Source organism: Peromyscus leucopus, chromosome 8a, assembly GCF_004664715.2.
Source record: "Peromyscus leucopus breed LL Stock chromosome 8a, UCI_PerLeu_2.1, whole genome shotgun sequence".
Taxonomy (NCBI): Eukaryota; Metazoa; Chordata; class Mammalia; order Rodentia; family Cricetidae; genus Peromyscus; species Peromyscus leucopus.
This window is the reverse complement of record NC_051085.1, coordinates 51,568,323-51,587,685: the sequence shown is the minus strand read 5'-3', so window position 1 is coordinate 51,587,685 and position 19,363 is coordinate 51,568,323. Positions and strand designations below refer to the sequence as shown.

At 39.2% G+C, this 19,363-nt stretch overlaps 1 protein-coding gene across 2 annotated transcripts in view; it reads right to left on the bottom strand.

The window, feature by feature from the left end:
* Nucleotides 1–19,363, bottom strand: part of Pacrg (parkin coregulated) — a 479,746-nt gene that overhangs the window by 404,178 nt on the left and 56,205 nt on the right. The window contains exon 1 of one of the 2 annotated variants that reach the window (XM_037200309.1): nt 13,585–13,638. The exons of the other annotated variant lie outside the window; for it this stretch is intronic. Coding sequence (XP_037056204.1) covers nt 13,585–13,623 — 39 coding nt within the window. The 5' untranslated portion in view covers nt 13,624–13,638. Of the gene's footprint in view, nt 1–13,584; nt 13,639–19,363 lie in introns of those variants that run through there. 2 annotated transcript variants of the gene reach the window in all.

The following is a 19,363-nucleotide window of genomic DNA, read 5'->3' as shown; positions in this document are numbered from 1 at the left end:
TCATGTAATGTAACTCACTTTATCAATTTCTGCCATTTATCTGGTATTCTTAGATCACTTACATTCAGTGTATTTCTATGTTAAGAATTAAGTATGTCAATTTCATTTGTTTTGTTTTCTCTTTGTTCAACTTAAAAATTTTTTTCCTTCCTGTGAGTTAATTGGATGAATTTAGAGTTACATTTTTATTTGATTTACAAATTTTTATAGTATATATTAATACAAATATTTTTATAGTGATTGGTCTGACTATTAGATTATATGTGAATAACATATCTTAATTATTAGTATGTTAGTAGCTCTTGTGAAATGTAGAAATCTTATATCTCTACATCTTCAATTATTTCTATTACTAGCTATTCATACTTTTGCATGATTAAGAGCCACATCAGAGACTTTTATGATTTCTTCTTCAACTGCCAAGAAGGAAAGTTGGAGACAATGCTCTTAGAAGAAAAGCCTGGACCCAGGTTCTCAGGAGTGGATTATTTTCTTTCAGACAATCTCACTTGCTCTCAACCTTAGTGTTTAAACTATCGTTTGTCCTGACTCATATCTCATTGTGTCCTTCCTCCCCGACATCCCTAAATTCTTTCTTTGATGCTTCCTTTCTAATAGAGCACTCTCTTAGACACTCTTTCAGGATAGAAATGCTGAGAACACACTCTTGTAGTTTTCAGTCATCTGAGAATGACCTGGTTTCTGCCTTCAAAAACAGTATTTCAACGGGTCACAGCATTTGCCGCCCACAGCTCTTTCTTTCAGACCTTGAAAAACAGCACTGCTTCCATGTCGTGGTTGCCAGAGACAAGTTCATTGTCCTTCAAAGTGTCTGTTCCTCAATGCCCCCCACTGCTCCTTCCTTGTCTTTAGTGTTCAGAACTTTCTAATACACCTTGGGATGCATTTCCTGTTTGAAAATTTCTCAGCTCTATGAATCTGTAGATTATACTTTCCTTCTTTGGATGATTTTTCAGACATGACTTCTCCTTATCCCTTCTTTTTATTCTGAAGACACCAGACTTTACATTCTTACTATTTTTCAAGGCTTGTATCATTGTTGCTCAGGTTGGGTGATATCTGCTGCTTAATGTTCATATTTGTAGAATCACCCTCTGCTGAACCCAGTCTTTTTTGCTGAATATCAGTTATTATTTCTTTTAATTCTGAAACTGCCACTTGATTTTTTTTATTTGCTGGGAATTTCTATTTTTCTACTATTTTCATCTCACCAAAGCATTGTTAGCAATGGGTGGGTAATTTCCATTTTTTTTAAAAACACATATCTAACTTTTCTGTTGTTTTAACACTGATAATTATTGACTGTATATTTTTAGTCACCTTGAGGTCTTTCTGAGTTTGGGTGTGATATGAACATTTAGCGACTTCATATTATGAAATTCAGAATTTATTTTCTTCCCTCCTCATCCATTTCTTTTTCTTGTTTGACACCGACAACCCTCTTGCACACCAGTGCTGTGTGGCTGCTTTCATCACGGAGAGGAGAGAGGCTCTTGGAACTCATCAGAAAATTACAGGAAGTCAAAAACGCTGCAAGACTCAAGAAGTCCCTCCCCAAGGTCACACTTTTCCACGCCATAAACAGCTGCCAGAGGAGGCAGTTCTTGTGCGTTGTCACCCATGTGGGGGTGGGCTTTTCTTTGACGCGGCTGCCTTTGAGTCCTCCATGTTCCTCTGTATAATGAACTCGATGGTCCACTGACAGACAGAGGTAGAATGGCTTCTCTGCTCTGGTGTCAGTGCCCTATCTGCAGTGAGCAGATATCTGCATACATGGACCCATGAAAAGTAACATATCAGCTAGACAAGTGCATTTTAAACTTTCTTTTAAATATCTCTGCAGGGTTGCGGTATAAAGTTCATTATTTATAAACTGGGATAGAAGCGTTCATCCCTGCTTGGATCAGAGGAAAGACCTTACTATTCATACTAAGAAAGGGAGTGGGTTCTAGCACCTATAAAACCCATGATAGCTGCCCGAGTTGGCAGTGAGTAGTGCTCCATTCCCCCCAGCACCACCCATGGTGGCTGGCCTCACTCCCACTGGACAGTACTATGATTTCTGCCTCTCCACTGTTATCCTCTGATGCCACTCTGGTGGAAAGAGGGCAAGTCTCTTGTTCCTATTAGATGGGATACAAGGAAGTCCAAGCTTGCCAGTGTCTCTGTTGACATCATAGGCTTGGGCACCTTCACTAACTCTGGAACTGAAATGGACAGTGCCACCTTTCAAACCCTTGGATACAACTATTGGGTAGATATTTGATAACTAGCACTTTTTGAAGTTTTTCTTTTTCTGGAAATCAATTGTTTATGCAGTAAGCCTATCTTCATTTATTCGGAATCACCTTTGCTTGCAATCATCTTTCCCCTTTGCTTTATATTTATTTTAAAAATCATTTCCCTTTCCCTTTTTGTCTCTTCTACTATACATACTGCAATCTTTTTGATTCTGAACTCAAATGCTAACTGTTCAAATATTTGAAGGAAATGAACACATTTCTCTCTAAGGAAGCCTAGGAGGCTTTTTATAAATTGATACAGACAACTTACAGTTCTTTCTTCCCATAAATTCCCATGTACTCCCTACAGGAATGATCCATGCCTGAGGGTCCATGGAAAGTCTATGTTTGAAGAGGATTTTGTAAAGTAACCTGTGTTAATACACAATCACTCAACAATAGCAGGTTCTCCCCCTTGAGTATCTGTCATCTTCTGTCTTTATTTTACTGACGTTCATTTATTTTAGCTTTTAAAAAATATTAATTTTTCATTTCTGCTATGCATCAATTTCAAATGAATTATTGTTATCTCAAAATTGCAGTTTGTACAAACAAATTGGACATTATTAATTAGGTCTCCTAGTGCAGTAGTTGGGTCCTCTCATTATGTCCTTGGAGAATACTTTCTTTGTTTCAAACAGATATTCTCTGTGTGTGCTTTATACGGGAATGTAGCATACATGCATTCCATCCCAAATAATTCTCAGAGCCTGTTCATGAAAAACCAGATGAAATACAGAGTGACTCCAGAAAGAGAATACAGGTGTTATTACTAGAGACCACACAGAAGATGAACACTGGACTGAGCAACTTCCAAAACATAGAAAAATATTAAGGATTCTTAGGTAAGTTCTATATTGGTGGAAGAGGAAATACTGTAAATTTTATTTCAGGTCTTAAGATTTCTACTCTGATTTATTATAAATAATATAAAGCAAACAAGGACCCATAAATCAAACTAGCTTTGTGGGAAAATGCAATTAAGATTGCCCGAATGGTGGGGACAATCCGTAAACCAATTAGGAAGAGTGGATGTCACAGCAGAATGCTTTTAATAAAAGCTAATGCACTTGGGAAGCAAGATATTGAATGCAGTTTGAAATGACTTCAGATGACAGAGTACTTTATATGCCTGCATTTATTGAATGTTCTGTAATGGATTTAGGACTTAGATCACTGTATCTGTCATAGGGCCACAAAAGTAATAATAATAAGTAGGAAGGAATTTAAGGCTCTCTCAAACTCTCCATCATAAAATGTGAAATTTTCCTTTTCATTATTTTTATTCTTAAGCATAATCTGGAGCTATAAAAAGAAAGGAATTTTATTCCAAATGGAAAGTTGACAGTGGATAATTCAAATTAGTCCATTTAGCTACCTCCCTAAAGCACTGGTACCAGAAGATGGCAAAGGTCATAATTCCCAGTTGCATAAGCTGCAAGCTGGAGTTGTAGTACATCACAGCACAGCTGTTGTCCAGTAGGTGGGCATCACTGCAGTGCTTCTGAGTTCCTGCTGGACTGTGAGCCCTGGTCTGTGGTGTGTGCAGCCAGCACCGTGCATTCTGATTCAGAGCCGATGCAATTCAGTTTCTGCTCAGTTTGCTCACTGTAATTGTTTTTGCTCACCCAAAGTTCTACAGTGTCTAAGGTCACCAAATGAACAAATAAAGAAAATGCCAACAGAATTAAGATGATAAGCAGATTCAATAGCGGGAGAATGTGGAGAAAGCACACAGCTTTTCACATAGCAAAAGTGAGCTCTGACCACAGGGGCATTGGTGAGGGGACCTTTAGCCATGGATCAACTTAATAATGAAACCGTTCTTATGGGACAGGGTGTGTGTGTGCGTGTGTGTGTGTGTGTGTGTGTGTGTGTGTGTGTGTGTGTGTGTGTTTACAGCACTGTAGAGGTACACATACTGTGGATTCCTTAAAAATCAGACATTGTAGGCGACAGTCAGTGGCAGGGAAGCTAGCTTTCTTTTAAGAACATTGTTCTGTCAAGCCCCAAACACAGAGATATAACTCAAGACTTTCATATCTATACATCATATTGTTTTCAAGAACTAATAAGATGTCCTGTAGTTAAAAGTGCAGCTGGGGCATGGCATGATGGAAAGTTTCAGTGAGGGTGGTATCTGTAACAAAAATAAATGCCCTCATGTGTGTGCTGTTTGACTAATATTACTGGCATACGTTTTCTATTTTTTTTTTTAACTTTTTTTGTTTGTGGATTTCACATGATGCATCCCAATTCTACTCATCTTCCCATCCCCTCATTTCTACCCTCTGCCCTTGCAACCTCACCACCATAACAAAATTTGAAAGTAAAACAAAACAAAACAAAAAACCCCCAAAACAAACAAACAAAATTCTCTGCGTGGAAGCTGTAGTGTGGCCCAGTGAGTCACACAGTGTACCCTCTAGTCCATACATCGTTTTTGTAAGTGTTCATTGCAATGAGTCATTGGTCTGGTTCGAGGCTTCTGGCTTCTGCTACCTGGCACATATTTTCAACAAAACCTTATGAATTTGTTTTGCGTACAAAGAACTCAAAGAGGCTGGACAGGCTGCTATGAGTTCTACTGTTCAGTGACCAGCTCAAACAGGCAGCAAGCCCTTCCTGTCTCAAGAACACACCCTCAGTTATGGTGCTAGATGTGGATTTAGGCAAAAATGCAGAGAATCCCCTGACATGTGTAAAGTTTATGGGGTTCTGTGGGGTTTGAGGACTATCCTTGACTGAGAACCTGAGGCAGAACTAAGACTTAGGTCCCAACACTAAAAGGTCACAAATAACCTGTGTAAATCATGGAAATCAGAACAGACCGAAGAAAGCTTGGAGGGAGATTCGCAATCAGTTATAATTCTCCCACCAGTTAGTGATTTGATACTTCCCCTTCTGAAGTTTCCAGAAACATATGTCCTGTAGATATCATACTTTTACCTTTCTTTTTTTTATTTTTACGTTTCTTTTCTGTGCAATATGCTATGCTTTTGCTGCTGATATTAAAATTTCAGTTTCCATGGATAAGCAAATTTCCAACTACTGGCAATTACATTTTGACTATCTACCCCCCTTTCCATTGTAATTATACTGCTAAGCACTTCTGGCGTATGTTTTCTGTACTTTGTATTATTCTCTTAGGATAAGTTCCTCTATTTGAAATATAGGATAGAGCTTATGCACTTCATGATTCTTCATATAGTTATCCACTAATTAAATAGGATAGTAGGTCACTCTGCTGCTCAATTGACATACTGTGATTAACAAATGAAGAGGTTCATGTTCTCAGTGTAAGTTTGAATACATATATCTGCAGACCTGTGCTCTGTCCTTTTCCACATTGGTACCAGTTTGCACAAGCTTCATGTTATAAGGTATTAAATGCTGGGCTGCTGATGCAAATTGTTTTCTTATCATCTTTGCCTCCCATTTTATTTATTCAGCGTCTGAAGGTTTTGAGATTTTTATAGGAAAGCCCCTCCGTCTTTTATTTGCTCCCGCTGCCTCCAGCTTTGCTTCCTCTAGGTCATTCCTTTGTGTGCTACACAATGAATATTCAAAGAGACTAATTAAATTATATCTCTCATCTGCTTATGGTCCACAGATGATTTCTTATTGACATGTTGCAAAGACTCTTGGGAGCGGATTGCCATCTCTGCGGTCAGCCCTGCACAGGCACCACAGCAGCACCAGTCGCCACCAGACGGAGCCAACCACAGTGTACCTCGCCTCTCTTCATTTCCATCAGCCTGCAGGTAATTCTCTCTGTGTGTCACGCTGTTCTCTCCTCTTCCCTCTCTCCTGAACAACTGGGTAATGACTGTTAATTCAACACTCGGTACAGAGCCCACCTCTTCTAAAAAGTCACCTCCCCGCCCTAGAGTAAAATCAGAAGGATACTTCTTCACTCATTTATGGTATAAAGAGCTAGAGTTAAGTAGATAAAGAGCCCATTATGCAAGTGGACAGTCAATGAGAGGGTTTGCCTGTGATAAGATGGTGGGTTCTAGAAATTAACCGTTCTCTTAAAGGGAAGGGGGCATGTACAGAGAAAACAGTAAGAACCCCAAATGGCCCCTGAATGCTCAACAATAAGATGGTTTTATAGGAGAATAGGAAAACACCCAAGAAGAAAATGGAAAGGAATAGCATTGTAAGAATTGGGGAACAGGCTTTTATTTTAGGGATTCAAGGATGCAGGCAGGTAGCTTAAGAAAAGGACTGAAGCATCCATCTGCCATGTTACTCTAGCAGTCAATTTGGCTGGACAGAGAGCCAACTCTAACACTGGTGCTTCCAGAAGTGGTTAGATCATGAGGACTGACCTAGACATGGTTTATCTACTGAGGAACTGTAATCTGACTAGGCTGCTGTGAGGTGGTAAAGGTGGGAAAATTGAGCATAGAGTAGAGGGAGTGGATGACTGCAGTGTGCCTAGGAAGTGGCACTCTGGCCCTGGCCCCTTTCTATTCATTGGCTTCCTGGCTGCTGAGGGGTGAGCGGCTCTCACCACCTAATGCCCTCATGTCTCAGCCTCACCTCTGGCCCAGAGCCATGGAAACTTCTGACACTGCCAAATAAATAAATCCTGCTTTTCAAATGGTTTCTCTTCAGTAACAAGAAAGTCTGAAACATATAGCATCTAAGCGGAGAAACAATGGTTCAGTGATAGAGTGGGACCAGACTCTATCCACACAGCATCTCAGTGGGGAAACCATTGTGCAGTGATAGGGTGGAGCCAGACTGTATCCACACAGCATCTCAGTGGAGAAACAAGGGTGCAGTGATAGGGTGGAGCCAGACTGTATCCACACAGCATCTAAGTGGAGAAACAATGGTTCAGTGATAGGGTGGACCCAGACTGTATCCACACAGCATCTCAGTGGGGAAACAAGGGTGCAGTGATAGGGTATGACCAGACCGTCTCCCATTAAGGAATTAAGGGGAGTATTAAACTAAACCAGATATATTTTATAGGAACCAACCTACATTATGGCATGTCAAAATATGAATTATTAGCCAGGTGTAACTGTTGAAGTAGAGAAAAATTAATGGTAATTAGAAATCACGCAGGAGAAGTAAATAACACTGGAATTAATACATTACTGAACTCCCCAGAAGCACAATGTGTTTAAGAATAGAAGATGCATATGTAACTAAGTTTATCAAAAATGGCCAAAACATTTGTGCAGCATTGATTTTTTTCAGTATTTAAACATTCACAAACTCTCCACACTTAGGAGGCTGAAACATGAAGACTACCACAAGTTGGAGGTCAGCCTAGGTTACACAGCAAGATCTTGTCCCCCAAAAAACCCCATAAGTCATAAATATGAATATACACAGAGGCCCAAGATAACACAAATTTAAATGCGCTTAAAAACAGAGGTGACAGGAAGATGGCTCAGTTGGTAAAGCACCTGATATACAAGCATGAGGACCTGAGTTCAGATCCTCCTCCACATCCACAGTGGGACAGAGACATGGATTTTCAGATCAGACCTCTTTCGCCAGACAAGCTAGCCAATCTGAGAGCACTGGGTTCAGTGAGAGAGCTTTTCTCAACAGGTAGAGTAGAGAGAAACTGAACACACACACACACACACACACACACACACACACACACACACACACACACACATGAGAGAGAGAGAGAGAGAGAGAGAGAGAGAGAGAGAGAGAGAGAGAGAGAGAGAGAAAGAGAATAGGATTGCGAAGTTACTCCTAAAATAGATTTTACATACAGTCACAAGTCATAATAAGCCTTGGTATTACTGGAGACAAAAAGACAAGCCAAATATACTATTTCCAATATAGATATAAATTTAGATAATAAGATATATCCAGAATCTGTAACAGAAATAAGAATGTGGCAAGTAACACAAAATGTCAAACACAAAATGCATCCTCAGGAAGCAACCCCTTGTCTTGGGAGACACTGTCCTTTCACCAGGAAATGTTATTTTATCTTTACTGTTTGTCTGTATTTTTCAGTATCTCCAAATAGAAATACAGGTTCCTGTAAGCCTGAATTTTATATAACATCAATTAGAAAAAATTATCCAAGAGGCTATACCCTAGATTTGTTTATTCCTGTAATTTATAGCTAGTAACGATTAGCTTACAAGTGATTCATCTGAATTTTCTATGTATTTCTTATATGTCAGTAACTATTTATTGTTCCACACAACTTTATAACTAAAATTTCAATACTGATGAATCAATGTATTTTCCTTCTGTGTGAAATATCCATTACAAAATACATATTTCTGCCTTCAAAATTCATTTGTACAAATAGAAAAGTTTCACTAAAAATCTACTGTTTCTGTGATATTTAATGAAATAATTTCATTTGGCTAAAAGCACTCATAGAGGCTGTTTGATACAGTTAGTATGAATAAAAATTAAAGCCAATTTTCTGTATATGTAATAAAAAAGACTTAAGTTAGCACTATGTAATGATTATGACAAAACAAAATTTTATGATGCAGTTTTTATGATGGGTAAGTTGAGGAACATATAATGCTCTCAGTGTAAGATAGGATCTAAGTTAAAACCTCTTCCTTACTGGCTAGCATTCAAACCACCAGAGGGAACTGAGCGGGCTGCTACAACAAGAAAAGGCACCATGGGTCTTGCCCATCTGAAGCCTATAAACCAGAAGGCAGGCAGGCCTGCCAGACATGTCCACCTATGCAATAGCTGCTTTACCGCTGACGAAGGGACCAACTGCCCTTTGACTGGATCTGAAGTTGGGTCCATTGATGGGGAGGGTACTAAGTATTAAAAAATCAGCTACCAACCAAGGTCTTGGGAGGGCATAGGCCCACTCAGGGAATTCATCACTGTTGTTAAACCAAACTGGCATCACACTGCCTCCTAAATACATAGACTTCTACTTGTAGACAATAGCTGTTTCCAGCCTCATTCAGAACACCCTCCCCTTATAATGTAGAGTGGTGAATACAGATGTTGAGAATAAATAACAGTTTGGGGCTTAGCACAAAACAAGACATTTGTTCCACTCCCTTCAAGGCTCAAAGACCATTTCAGAAGAGGGGGCAGGAAGCATGTAGGAGCTAGAAGATATGGGGAAGGGCTGTGAAATGGCCAGTCTCTAGACTCCATATCACCACTGAACCATTAATTCACAACTGTGCTTACCTGCAGTGAGCCCACACAAGACTGGCCCTATCAACAATTATTCATGGAAGAGGGGTACTCTCGGGTCCCTACACTTTACTGCAGAGCTGTTGACTGCTGAGAGAGTCTGGGAAAGAGAGGATCATTGTTTTAGCTGTGTGACTACTTCTGAGCCTACCAGACTCAAACAAATAGCTCCAAACTATGGTCACAAACATCACTGAACAAAATCGAAGGACATGGATATGAGAGAAAGATTTGTGAGGAGTCAGGGTAGTCAATATGTGCTGTGTATATGTAACTAAAACATAATAAAAATGATCATAATGTATAGTGATATGACAAATTTGTTCATGAAAAATTTAAGAAAAATGGTGTCAGGCTTCGATTTTCCATTTGACAATATATTTTCCAGTGTCTTGTTTCCAAAAGGATGTGTAGTCATGAATGGAGGTCAGCCCAGCACAGAGACAGCTTCAGGATGGTGCGGATGAGACTCTGTAACACTGAGTGGGGGAACTCCTGGGCCCAACTTCCTCTTGCAAGTGAGGGGACCCCTGCCAGACCCAGATTTCTCATGGGGCAGGACTCTCTTTCAGGCCCAGCTTCTTCATGTATAAAATTAAAAGAAATCATTGACTGGCCTCTTAGATTCTTTCTACTTCTCTGTCCCCTTACACTTGTGTTTATTAGATGAATATGGAGGATATGCAATATTAACAGAGAAGTCATAGGCTTGTAGAAGTAAAGATTGTTAAGGTATACATGAACTCTTTTGTTGGGCTAAGAAAATACATGCCTGCTGATGTTTCCAGGCTAATTTTTCTTAGCTGGGTTAAGAACAATATTCCCTTTTCATAGATGCTGATTTCACTGGGTCCACTTGATTCACAAATGCTTCTGCAATAGCCTCCTTCCACGTGATGTAAGGAAGACACAAGGGCTGGGAGTCAATTACTGCCAGGGCATTTAAAATTTGTGAATAAACCAGACACTTGGAGCTTAGAATTTATTCAGCATGCTGTTTCTCTATTGCCTAAAACTGTCCTTATATCACTAACTAGATTGGGCATCTATCTCATTTATAGCATTTTTTGTTTATATTAATAGCCCATGATGTTCCTTTAAATTCTCCATTGTGGAAGAAAAAACAAAGACTGACAGCCTTTCCAAACATAATGAGATGCAATAATCAAATGACAAAAGAAATCTTGGCAGTTCAAGGCTCACAAAATTTACTTTCAAGCTACCCCATTCCTGCAGTACAATCTAGAAAAGGCCATATATTTAAGGCCCCAAGTGTGGGTCTTGCTATCAACCTGTCTCCAAAGAGTCATCAGAGACTTCGGTTTAGACTGCATTTAGCATCTGTCTTAGAGAACTGATAAAATGCCGGAGTGACCGACAGCTTGGCTAATACACTGTCGCACCTAGCACAGGCCAGAGAAGTGAGTGGGCTAACTGTGAAGAGAGAATGCAAATGGGTAGGAGTTCAGAATACCTTTAAACTATATTCTATTCTCACAGCACCTGTAATGATGAGAGTGTGGAAAACATGTTCCTACTGAGACATGGATCCCCTGTATCTTGCAGTAGTTACTTCTTACTGAATAATTAGACTAAAATGTGGGGTTTGTATATCTGGAGACACCATTACCATTTACAATGCACATATTCTAAGCGTTTTAATAGAAAAATTGAAAATCCCGTGTCTAATGATGCAAGCCAGTATTTTCCAGAAAGAACCAGCTGCCTGCTAAAAGTCGATTTTTAGAACTGTCTGCAATAAAACATTTATACTGGCAAAAATGTTCCACTTTCTAATCACTGTAAAATAAAGTACTTTCAAGTTTCACACAATTTTCAGATATTACCTTAATGAGTTAGAAAAATCTTCAAAAATCAGATGAGAAAAAATATGCAAAACATCCTTACCCCCACAAAGCACAGTCATTACAATTTAAGTGGAAGACGTCATAATAAACAGCAGGTTTAAGCCCTACTGGTATTGTGCATCCCACTTTGGCCCATTCAATAATCAGAGATGTACTAAGAAGTAAAAGAGAAGAAATACTTTTTTAACCTAAAAAGCATGTTATGTCCTTGATAGAGGATATATTACTGACTATTCACACAAGTGTACTTTTCTTTTTTAAAAATAATCTTCTTTGATAACACTCATTTTATTTTTCATTTGTAAAAAAATGGTCTGTGGCCAAAATAAAGCTCAGTTATTTAGATGGAGATTAAACTCCTGCTCACTCCACTGAGGGTAAAGCTGACCTAGCATCCTCTAACCATCTTAATTAACAAAAGTCATCAATCTGGGAGCTTTATCAATGGCCTCTATTGCATTCGAAGATATTCCTCCTTGCTCAGTCATAATCTATTTTAAGTGCATGCACATGGTTGTGTGATTTGAATTTTATACAAGCATTGCATACATTTGTAACTTGACCCCACACACATGCGTGCATGTGCATACACACACACACACAAACCACTCACATTGCCTGAGTTAGTGAGGAATTTCCATATACATCTTTTCTTTGAGAAACTTTGCTGTATGTTCTTTTTATGTATACAATGGTATATGAATAACCATAGACAACACATCTTGATGTTAGAAATGCAAGAGGTAATAAGAAAATGTCCTTGTGCTACCCTACTTTGGTTCCTTGTGCTAATAATAACCCGTACTAATATCAAGTTAATATGATTTCTAGCATAAACAGTTCCCCCTTTTTTCCTTTATTCTGGAACTCATACAAACACAGTAAGATAAATAAAAACAAAAATGAGCTATAAACTTCATTTATTGCTAAGAGAAGCTTTGAGCACCAGAAACAGCGAATCTAAGGCACAGCTTACATGAGAGTAAGGAGAAAGAATAGGCAAAGAAAACAGATCATGGGTTGAGTCTTAAAAAAATGGCTAAAACTTCATTTCTGGCGAAGAGAACATGAAGAACAAAATTTGTTTCTTTCTTGCAAGTATGGGTGTAGACAGGGCTCAGAGAGGTTTTTCATACCTAGTTGTAGGTCAGAGAAGCAAGGAGGAGGTCCCTCAAATAAACACATGAACTGGTAATGTCTGCAAGAAAGACTTGGATCGGGAAGCCTGGAGGACTGCTTCTTCTACAACAGGATCCAGGAATCTCCTGCAAATAAGGGTCTAGGCAGGGGCGACTCTTCAGTGTGAGGGTTAAAACAGGGCCTGGCACAGCATCAAGACAGAGATACTAGGGGGAAAAAAGGCACGGAAGAGCAGCAAAGCTCATCCTCTGCCGAAAACCACCATGCGGGGCTGGGCCGGGCTCTCTGCCCAGCATTTGAGATACACAGCGAAGCAAACAGGTCCATGAACGACGACGACGACCAAAAAAGCAGAAACCTGAGCTTTACGATAAAGAAAAAGATGGTGGTGTGGTGAAAGACAGAACTGGGGCTATCAGGACTATGATGAAAACAAGCATTAAAGAAAATTCAAATATTAAACGTGGAAGAAAGGAGGCAAGCGGAACAAGATCATAAACAGGCCAGACGTGACAGAAATACGGGAAATGAGCGCTGAGGAAGAGAGACAGTTTGGCCAAGGCACCCCGCCTTGTCATAACTGAAGCCCCCAGGAGGCCCCATGCAATAAGAGTTGGACATCTAAACAGATGCCTGGTCCCTTTTGGGTTTAAAATAAAAGCTGTTTACTCTAAACAACGATTGCATCTTTCCCTAAAAATACAATATCTGTAATTCAGAGAAAACAAGAACAAAAACGCTCCCTAAGACATGCATGTGAATTTGTTACAATAACAACAACAAAGAGTGGTCTTTGTCTGTCTGTCTGTTTGTTTGTTTTGTATGGTTAGTTAAAAACATCAAGCCACTTGTAAGATAGGGTTGCCTTCATCCACTTCCACTCGGCTTCACATATTTCCACTCACTTGTTCCATGAGGGGCAATGGGAAAAATCCATTTTCACCACCAATGGGTGGTGAAAGTTCATATATGTAACCAGATGAGTCAGAACTTAGCATTGGCCTGAGGATGGCAATGCAGAATGTAAATGGTAAACGTCAAACACAAACCATACAAACACAGCTGGGAGAGAGAGCAGAGCGTGGGAAGCGGACACTGCGTTTTTCTTGCCATCGCTGGCTGTCAAAGGTCATCACCTAGTCTATGTGACTGTGTTGAACAGCATCAAGGTACGGAAAATGACACTACTGCCTAAAACTGGTGGTGTCGGAGGAGGTGACGCAAAGAAACTGTGCTGGTCATGTTCATTGTCACAGACAGTCCATAGAGAGGGCCTCATGCTCTCTGTTGCCGCGTGTCCTCCAATGGCTCTCAGCTCCAATGCCTTAGGGACTGTGCCCCAGCAGTCCCTTTACTCAGACCCTTCGGGGTGGCTGTTTGACTGAGGGCCTTAACCTCTTTGAAATGGCTCATCAAATCTCCCTTCCTGAAAAGAGCCTCCTAACTACCCCCTTAACAAAACCGTTTCCTCACTTTGGATCCCAAGCCTACTCAGTCAACTTTTAAAGACGTATTATTGTTATTTTTAGTTATGTGTATGTGTGTAGAAGTGCAGATAGCTGTAGAAGCTAGAGGTTTCCGATGCCCTGGGCTGAGGTTACAGGCAGTTGTGAGTCACCCAACCTTGGTGCTGGGGACCAGACTCAGGTCCTCTGTGACAGCGGTATGTGCTCTTCAGCTCTGAGCCATCTCTCCAGTTCCTCAATGTGTTCTTTCTCCTTTGTACACAGCATCCATCTCTTTAACAAACTTGAGAAAGACAGTAATTGCCTTTCTACTTGGACTAAAGGGCAAACTCCATAAGCACCATTAGCTGTCATGTTCCCACCTTAAATTAATAGTGCCTGGTGCAGAATAGGTGCTCAACAAATATTTGTTGAATGAATACATTAAGTAATTTGATCAAATGGTGGAGGTGATGTTAAGAATAAGGATAAACTATACCATTAAACACATAGTACTGGATGGATTATACATTCATACAAAAAGAAAATATGATACTATATGCTGTGGAATAATCCTCTTGTACACTGTAAAGATCTGTCACTTGAATTGGTTTAATAAAACACTGATTGACCAGTAGCCAGGCAGGATGTATAAGTGGGTTGACCAAACTAAGGATTCTGGGAAGAGGAAGGGCAGTCAGGAGTTGCTAACTGGATACAGAGGAAGCAAGATGAGAATGCAATACCAAGCCTGTGGCTAAACATAGATAAAAATTATGGGTTAATTTAAGTGAAAGAGCTAGTTAGTAATAAACCTGGGCTACTAGTCAATCATTTATAAGTAGTATTAAGCCTCTGAGTGGTTATTTGGGAACTGGAGGGAGGAACAGAAACTTCTACCTACAACTATATTAAAAGACTTTAACTTTAAAGACAAACAAAACCCCAAATCAACACAAATTCAGAAAATTATAATTTTTTGATAGGGAAGGATTTCTCAGGTAAAATAACTATTATGCCTCATCAATAAGGGGAAGATTGGTGGGTTTTTTCTACACTAATGACTGTTCATCAAAAGGAACAAGAATTAAAATATGTAAGGCACACCACACCCTCAAAAGAGACATATACAAACATAACTGACAAAACTTGGTATAAAAACCATGTCACTACTACACTATCTTAGCAAGCAAATCAGAGCAGCTCGCATGTCCTCTATCATGGGACCCAAAGGAGAATGGAACACAGCCCTGGCCCTTCCGTACTCACAGTCAGCCAACACTTGTGGCCCTGGCACTGGGGACACTAAGCGTACCGTGTCTGTAAGTTCTAGCCAGGCACAGACACAGACACAGGCTACTTCCCATTTCACATTCAGGCTCCCATCTGGCTCTACAAGCCCTGACTTCTGAACCCATGTCAGCCTTCCCATCCAAAGCTCACACTCCTGCAGCTCTTGCAGCATGCCTCTACCACTCACAGCCTGGCATTGACAGAACCTCCTGACCCATTCTTCACCTAGCTACCCAAGTCCACTCCACATCTTTTTTCGTCTTCTTGCAACAGAAAACTGACATCCTCCCCAAGGATGCTGTCTGCCCTGCAATATTGTTCGTTTTCTTCCCAAAAGCCACTTACAACACTATCTCAGATGGAACATTTACCTCCATCTCCTTTTTGTTTTAGACTATCCCACAAAACCCCAGTATATGGGAGACAGCTGATTTTAGATTATCTATATCAGGGTGACAGCTGGACTAACATTTTCCCTCTATCCTTGTTTTGTTATGTTTAACGATCTAGAGCTGTGTCTAAGCCAGCCGGTGGTAAGGACCTGCAGTCAGTCCATAATTCTAGCTTCTATGCCCTTCTCTAAAATTCTCACCCTAAAACCTTTATTACACAAACCCTAGAACTCCATCTTCACTGCCTGGTCCTCTCTACACTTTCTAAGGTTGTGGTTACTCCGTATCATTTTCCCCAGGGACTCATTCAGAACTTCAACTATTTCTTGCTTTCATGTCTTCGAAAACCTTAATACTGCCCAAATCAAATTCTCTGTCAAGTGAGCAAAAGTCTCTGAAGCTTAATGTAACGGGAGCAAAACAGCCAATTTCACTCTGCTTCCCACAGCCATTCAGTCTACCACGCACACAGGTGACTATTTCCTATGCTTCATTCACTCCTCAGACATAATAATACTGTCTCTTTCTATCCTCATCCACAGCTGATGCTCTTGCTTCTCTAGTCACTGAAAAACAGAAGTGATGATTGAGAACTGTGATAGGCTCCTGTCATCCCTTCCACACACTGAACAGCAGAGGGAATATCTGAGGATGCCCTTCCACCCACAGGGATGGATAGGCGGGTTTGGTGTATGGCGGTCTAATCCCCAGGTGTCCCCAGAATTCATTCCTTTTAAAACTTTCCATGACTGCTTTTGTCTACAACTGTAAGGTGCCCTGAATTCTCCATCTTCTTTGTAGTGTAAATGCTGAGTGGTTAGATTTTAACTACAGAGACACTGTATTCAAGTAATACACAGAGAGACAAAAAGCATACTTGTCTGACCAGATAGAGAAATGTTTGAAATTCATGTCACTTAATTTATGGAGCAGTCATTGTTCTAGGTCCTAGGTATTCAGGCATGAACAAGATAGATAAGATACCTGGTCCCCTGGAGTTTATCTTTGGAAAGGATTAAGCAGCCTATAATCTATAAGCGCACTGCTTAAAATAAGGATGTAAAGTGGGGAGAACAGAGAACAAATGCATTCGTTGTAGGCAGTATTTTGAGGCTGGTTTCCAGCACCCACGGCTGCCCACTCACATTGCCTATTAAGTATTAGTGAACCAGTGATTGCTTCTCAGCAATCGCGTCCACTATCAAGCACGCCCTGAATTCTGGGAGACCGTGCACATCCAGGGAAAAACCAAAAGCAGCCACTAATTCTACCTAGACACGGTACATTCTAGGGAAAACATAAGCTTAAAAATACTTTATGTTCATTTCTACTAATAGAAATTCTATTATCATTTTAAATACATATGTTTCTTTCTCTTTTTGAAAATCTCCTGCACAATACACAGTATTACAGAGCTGGCATTTCAAAAACTATACACCTTGGCATTTTATTTGAAGTATTTATTCCAATGTAATTTAACAGTCTAGAATTGCAAAGTAATTTAAAAGACTTATTTAGATCTATTCTGGATTTAAGTTGTCCTTCTATATACAAAGGGATCATAGGAGATCTGGGTAAGTGAGTCTGCTCTTGGAGACATTTCACTGTGAAAGCACCATTACTCAAGAAGCAACTCATATCTTCAGTCCACTCGAGAATGTATAATAAATTTTGTGTGCAGGGAAAATCAGGTTTTACAAGGTATTGGAGAAAGGGACATATATAGTAAGATTTAGAAAGTCAAGTGCAGATGACTAATGAGCTGGAAAGATTGATTGATAAGGGAAGATTAAAAGAATTAACTAGGTATGGAACAAAAAAATTTGTAAAGGATGAAACTATGTGACTTGACTCATAACAGAGTGCTCCATCAGGGGATTTAAGATGGACCAGGGGAAGGAAACCTATACAAGAACCTACAATTCATAAGCATGTCTGCATAGGGTTTAAAGATGTGAATGTTAAAGCTCCATTTCTGGTAACAAAGGTGTAGCAATCCAGATACATTTCTTTATGTTTTACCCCCATCACATGATATCTAAAAAAAACCACATCCTTTGGACACATGTTACTATGTTTAGAAAATTGTATGAGGCTGAATCATTCTCTTTATGGATACAATTGAAGGCTCACCTGCTATTTAAGCTTCATATCTAATATTAGTACTGGAAAGGAATAAATCATTCATGCTAAAGTCTCATTTAGTGGTTAAGTCTTGCTCTGGGCAGGGAAAAAGCATATGCAATGTTATATATAATATATAATATTTATAGATTGTTAATCAAAACATGATAAATTATAACAGGCATTTCCTATAGTGCTGTAATAGTTTTAAGGGTGATTTAAATGAATTTAATTTACACTTTCATCTTGGTACAGTTATCCAGCCCTGGTTAATTAGGGAAAAATACTGTACATTTATAGGAAATTGTTTTCCATTATGAGAAAACCTAAACAACTTAGGAGATGAGTCTAAATTAATAACTTATAATACATTTATATATTAAGTAGTATAAGGACATAAGTTCATGATATTTATATGATATGAAATGAATCTACCAAATTTTCACATACCCACATATAAGAAAACTCATTTTATAGCTAAGTCAAGAATTACTTGATATAGTATTGCTTTAATATTGTCACAAATATGAATTTTTATGAGGTTGATTTTCTTTGAGTTTTCCTTTCAGAATAAGTCATTAGTTCTGTACAAACAATTGACATGTTCAGATATTTGATGTGTTGATACAGGTGTGCTATAAACACAAAATAAAAATCACATATATCAATAAGAAGTCATAGTCTAGTATTATAGGAATAACAACAGGTTTGAGGAAAACATTTCAGAGACCATTACAGCAAAGCTTAGTCAAGTTTCATTATTATGAAAACTGTTCCAAGTTTCTCTGAGCCAGTAAACTGTGCCCTTACCCAATATCTGAAAGGCAGAAGAAACAACTTTTAGTTTTTTATATTTACTGAAAATATAACTAATACATTATAAATTTTATACACATATTTAACATTTAAAGTTTTAAATCATTCTTTTAAAATCTTCATCTCAAGGTCTTGAAAAGCCAGTGTCGCCTCCACTTTGTGGTCTACTGGTTAGGATTCACACCATCAAAGCTGTAGCCTGGAACCAACACCCCAACAAAAGCACAAGGCCATGAGACACTGACTTGAGCACACTGTTTACAATCAAAACTCAAAATATGATTTTGAACAACCCTGCTAAAAAATGGTCACAGATGTGAAAGAACATCTGATCAAGGACACAGATGAGGAGTAAAGGTATGTGAAGAGACTCCATATCATATGCTATCAGGTACCTGCAGACTTAAATGAGATGCCACAACCTGCTACTAAACATACTCTACACCCCACAAGTTAGGCCTCTTAATATTTATGCACATGAACTGAAAACCTAGGTCCACGCAAAACCAGACACACAGATGTTTAGAGCTGCTTTGGTTATGTTTTCTGGGAATTAACCAAGATGTCTTAGGCAGGTAAGTGGCTAACTACACTCTAGCACTTCCAGACGAGGTCATATTACACAAAGAAGAAACAAGTTATTAAGGCAGGAAGAAACAAAAAAACATAATTAAGTATACTAAGTGGAAACACCGGCTTGAAAATTACAGACTGCATAATGCCAAATAAATGATGCTTGGAAATAACAAGACTATGGAACTGGTAAAAAAGATCAAGACAAAGAATGAGGAGCTGGCATATAG